The sequence below is a fragment of the Tupaia chinensis genome, unplaced genomic scaffold (assembly GCF_000334495.1).
Source record: "Tupaia chinensis unplaced genomic scaffold, TupChi_1.0 Scaffold000455_1, whole genome shotgun sequence".
In the NCBI taxonomy this organism is placed as follows: Eukaryota; Metazoa; Chordata; class Mammalia; order Scandentia; family Tupaiidae; genus Tupaia; species Tupaia belangeri.
The window spans coordinates 691,457-696,663 of record NW_006159963.1 but is presented as its reverse complement, the minus strand read 5'-3'; the positions used below and the strand labels follow the sequence as shown (position 1 = coordinate 696,663).

General features: G+C 39.2%; 1 protein-coding gene across 1 annotated transcript in view; it reads left to right on the top strand.

Annotated features, from left to right (window-relative positions):
• The window catches only part of C5 (complement C5), a 116,453-nt gene that overhangs the window by 77,929 nt on the left and 33,317 nt on the right, over positions 1-5,207 (top strand). The window contains exons 27-28 of the mRNA XM_006155491.3: positions 1,589-1,684; positions 5,124-5,207. The exon at positions 5,124-5,207 is cut by the window's right edge and continues 76 nt beyond it. Coding sequence (XP_006155553.1) covers positions 1,589-1,684; positions 5,124-5,207 — 180 coding nt within the window. The remainder of the gene's footprint in view (positions 1-1,588; positions 1,685-5,123) is intronic.

Genomic DNA, 5,207 nt, shown 5'->3' with positions numbered 1-5,207 from the left:
GAGAGGTTTTTGCTATAGGATGCATGCACTCGCCAAAAAGACAGAGAGACAGAAAGTGAGAAATCACCCCCCAGGGGGAACAGCCATGCTGCAATCCCTTCTCCTCCATTCTCCTCTCAGGATTTTGGGCATGCACACACGCACCTGGCGTGAGTTTAAGCCACCAAGTCTGGAATTCGAATGGCGGTCAACTACATGGGAGTCCAACAACATAGCCATTGCGCCAACTGCTGATCCCAGCCTGCTATATTTTTTCCAGGGTTATTGTTATTCTTCTTAATTGATAAGTAAAAAATGGTATATATTTTTGAAAGCATATGTTTGTTATAAATCATTGTTTTGATATAAATATACATTGCAAAATGGCTAGGTCAAGCTAATTAACATATGTATTACCGCATATGTTTTTTTCTTTTTTGTGGAGAGAACATTTTAAAATCTCTCTTAGCAGTATTCAAGAATACAACACATTGTTATTAACTATAGCCACCATATTATATAATAGATCTCCTGAACTTGTTCTTCCTGTCTAAGTGAAATTTTATGCTCTATGACCAACATTTTTCCAACCACTAAATTCTTTACCCCATGCTCCTGGTAAACAACATTCCACTTTCTGCTTCCATGAATTTGACTTTTTTAGATTGCATGTCAGTGAGGTCATGCAGTATTTGTCCTTCTATACCTGGCTTATTTTACTTAATGTCCTCCAGGTTCATCCATGTTGTCCAAAATGACAGGAGCTCCTCCTTTTTTGAGGCTAAATAGTATTCAGTTGTATGTAGATACCAGACTTTATCATTCACCACTGATGGAAAGCAGGTTGATTTTATTTCTGGCAATTGCAAATAATGCTGTAAAGAACACGGAAATGCAAATACTTCTTTAACATATCGATTTCAAATATTTGTGTAAAGTATCCAGAAATAGAATTGCTGGATCATATGGTAATTCTATTTTTAATTTTTTGAAACATCTCCATATTGTTTTCCATGATGTCTGTACTAATTTACATCCCCCCAAACAGTGTAAATAAAATGGTTTCCTTTACTCATCCTTGCCAACACTTGTCTCATCTTGATGATCAGTGATATTGCCCATGTTTTCATACATGTACCTGTTACACGTGGTACTTAGAATTGGAGCAAGAGGGTGGTTCATTTAAAGAACTGGGGCCACTAGATCTGGGTGGTGAGTGGCATGAAATGAAGCTAAAGAGGTACATAGACTTCACAGAAGGCTTTATAAGCATTGCACTGGAATATCACTATCCTAAGAGGAAAAATATAGGAGAACAGAGACCAAATAATGCATCCTAAAGGAAGTGGCATTTTATTGGGTCTTGAAGGACAGAAAAAAATATGAATGTGGTGAAAAAGTATGAAGTAAGGCGGGAGAGTGGGGCAGGGAGATGGATAGTTGAAGACAATCCAGTAGGAAAGACTCAGAGCTTGTTGAGGAAGGATAAGCAAGTCAACTAGAGTATAGGAAGGGAAGAGTGGGAGGTAAGGCTCAAAGCAGAAGCCAGGCAAGCTATTTCCCTCAAAGATACTATCTCACTTTGTTTTTGCAACCTTGCTTATTTTAGGGTACCTTGCATGTTGAAGCCCAACAAAACACCTTATATCTCACAGCCTTTGCTGTGATTGGAATTAGAAAGTCTTTCGATATATGCCCCCTGGAGGTGAGTATGAGTTTTCTTTCTCTAGAGCCCATTATCTGTTTCTTTTATTTATTTACTTAAATTTACATTTTATCAGATGTTTTGACAGTATACATTTCTTTTTCCAACACAAAAACCATGCATGTCAGTCAAGACAAGGCTATTACTATATACATTATCATCAGCAAATAGCTTCTCATTTTTGTCAATTAAGTATACTTTTACCTGTTTTTTCCTTCCCCTGTCCCCTTCCTCCCTTCCATATAAGCATTTTTTTTTCACATTTTATTGATTCACAGAAGATCTTAAAGTATGGACAAATCTAGAATCTAGTGACAAGTGCACTGTAATTTTCTTCTGAAACAATTTTTTCCCTCTCTTTCCAGTTCCCCTTTTACTAAAGAGATCCATAACTTATTTGCAAAAAAAAAAAAAAAAAGGTTAATCTCAATTTGGTCTGTTATTTGCACAAAGCCTCATAAGAATTCAATTTCTGATGCAAGGCAGCAGATATTATTGTATTATTGAACTTATGCAAATAACCATTCTGCCACAAAAATAAGAATGTTCATAAATATTTTTCCATTGCAAAGGGATCAGAAAGGGAGAAAAGTTTATGTTTCAATTTAAAAAGTTCTTTTATAAGTTGCTGAACCTAAAAACTCAAAAGAAAACAAAAATTCTTAAGTCTAGAAGGCAAAGCATAGAAGAAAGTTGATAATGTTTTAGAAAAAAAAGTCAAATAATTCTATTTCACCAGTTCAGTCTGGTGTAATCTCTTGTTGAATTTGCAGTGTTACTGTGGTCTGACCTTTCTGTTAACATTCAACAGCATTATTGATATTTCAGAACTTGTCCCTACTATTAATTGCCTTTCCTCTTCATCATTTTTAGTTCTCTTATTTGTCTGTCTTTAGTTTTCATGGTAGAGTACTCGCTTCAGAATTTCTCGAAGAGTTGGTCTGGTGTTTGTAAATTCTTTCAGGTTTTGTTTGTCTGAAAATGTTTTTATCTTCTGCATTTTTTAATCTTCTTTTAATACTTTTTTTTTTTTGAGAGGTTTTTGCTATAGGGTGTGTGTGCTCACCAGGAAGACAGAGAGAGACAGAGAGACAGAAAGCGAGAAATCACCCTCCAACTTATCTGACATTTCCAGGAGTTCCATTGTATTGTCTGTGGATGATGAAGAGCTGTTCTTTCCCCTTGAGGGAGAGACATTTCCTTGATTTCCCATATTTCTTGTGCCTCTACAGTGGTGGTTTCTGGTCATCTGAAGGATTATACGTTACTTGTTACCTTCTGGCTTTTTGCTGGGTGTTGGGCTAGAAGGAGGGGTTTGGGGCAGAGGCTTTTTCCAGTTAAAGGGGCAGGGAAAGCCCATCTCAGATGCATATGGATTCTGGAATTAGCTAGAGAAAGGAGAGGTCAGAGGCAAGAGACAGTCCCTACAGACTTAAACATATATAAATATATTTATATATATATGAAAATTTTCAAGAGAAAGGGAGAAAGACAAAAACAGAAAGAAGACCCCATTATCTATTTATATATGTGTGCCTAGAGGAAGAGGGGACTAATCATAAGACATTTAGTTTCCAAAGTTTTTTCTTTCTTTACTTGAAAGTAACTTTAGCTCCAGGATCAAAAGATTTCAGAACTATAATAGATATTAGAAACAACCGATTACCTTTTAACCAGTTGAAAAATCTAGGATCTTTAAGTAAAGTGAAGTGTTCAGTGTCATAGGCTATTAAATTGCAGAGCTGGGATGGGCTGGCTCAGTGGCCAAATGGTTAAGGGAGCCCAGATCTCACTGACTAACATGGTTCAAGTCCTGGCCCCAGTGGCTTGAAAAAAACACAAGGTGCACATATGTTCGCACCCAAAATTCTGACAAATGGAGAAGGGATTGCAGCATGATCATGCCCCGTTGAGGGGAGAGTTTTCTGCCTTTCCCTCTCTCTCTCTCTCACTCTGTCTCTCTCTGTCCAACACACATACCCTCTGGTGAATAAATAAATAAAATTAAAAAAAAAAACTAGACCTGGATATTGTGATGGGAAATAACCCAGTGTCCTCAGCTTCCTTCTTGCAAATCATAAGTCAATTAGATGTCCCCTTCAAGCCAAGATGGAAAAACCCAAGGGGATTCATAGTACTTGAACCCACAAATCCATTGTCTAAGTTTGTTTTTAAAAGTATTTGGGTAGGGACCAGCAGTTAGCGTAATGGTTTGCTCCTTTAGGTTGTACTGTTTCATTTGCTGAGAAGCTGAGGGAACAAAAGAGAGTACCCAGCTAAGTGAATCAACGTAGACTATTTGAAGGTTAAAGAGAATGATAAGCTGATCTAGGAAATGATAGATTCCTGAGCTGAAGTTAAATACTTCTTGCAAATCATAAGTCAATTAGATGTCCCCTTCAAGCCAAGATGGAAAAACCCAAGGGGATTCATAGTACTTGAACCCACAAATCCATTGTCTAAGTTTGTTTTTAAAAGTATTTGGGTAGGGACCAGCAGTTAGCGTAATGGCTATGTCGCTGGACTCCCATGTAGTCGACCGCAGTTCACGTCCTGGACTCGGTGGCTTAAAACTCACGCCGGGCGCGTGTGCGTGCATGCCCAAGATCCTGAGAGGAGAATGGAGGAGAAGGGATTGCGGCGTGGCCATCCCCGTGGGGGGTGATTTCTCACTTTCTGTCTCTCTGTTTCTCTCTGTCTGCCTGGCGAGTGCACGTGCCCTATAGCAAAAACATCTCCCCCAAAAAAGTATTTGGATATACACTTAATGGGACAAAATAATCAAAGAGGACCAGTTTCCAGGGGCCTAGAGGACCAGCTGGCATCTCCCTGTGGCTACAACAGTGAGAGACTTAGGTGAAGCTGGAAGCACAGGAGCCAAGCAGGGTTTTAGCACCATTGCAGCAGGCTTTCTCCTAACCACCACCCAAAATGACTGTTCTGACAAAGCAATAGGGACATTTTTCCCCCCAAGAATTCTTAGAATCAAAAAGTACTTTGGCCAATCCACTCTTTCTCTGCTATTCATGATTTTTTTTTGGGGGGGTGGGGAGTATACTTCCTTTTGACACGTGAGCCTGTCTCAACAACATTGAGAGGGAATAGTGACAGCTGTGTCTATCTGTGTCTATGCTTGGTGCTTCTTCCTAGAGACCAGTTTTGCTGCTGGAATCAGAAACTGAAGGGATAAACCTCTGAATGAGAGGTGAGAATTCAGAGGCAAAAAGCTTCATCTGATTGAGACAACCACATTGTCCCTTCTAAGATTATGGTGTCTTTTCCAGAGGATTTGCTTCACTGAGACACCACCCACCTCTGTTTCATCATCCTCCTTCCACTCCTCATCTTGTCTGCCATGGGATGGTGTAACCTGAGGTAGTTCACCTCAGTCAGTGGGTTGGTGCTTGACAAAGAAACTTTCTTCTGCTCTTGTTTCCAGAAAATCAGCAGAGCTCTAATTAAAGCTGAAACCTTCCTGCTGGAAAATACCCTTCCTGCCCAGAGCCCCTTTACATTGGCCATT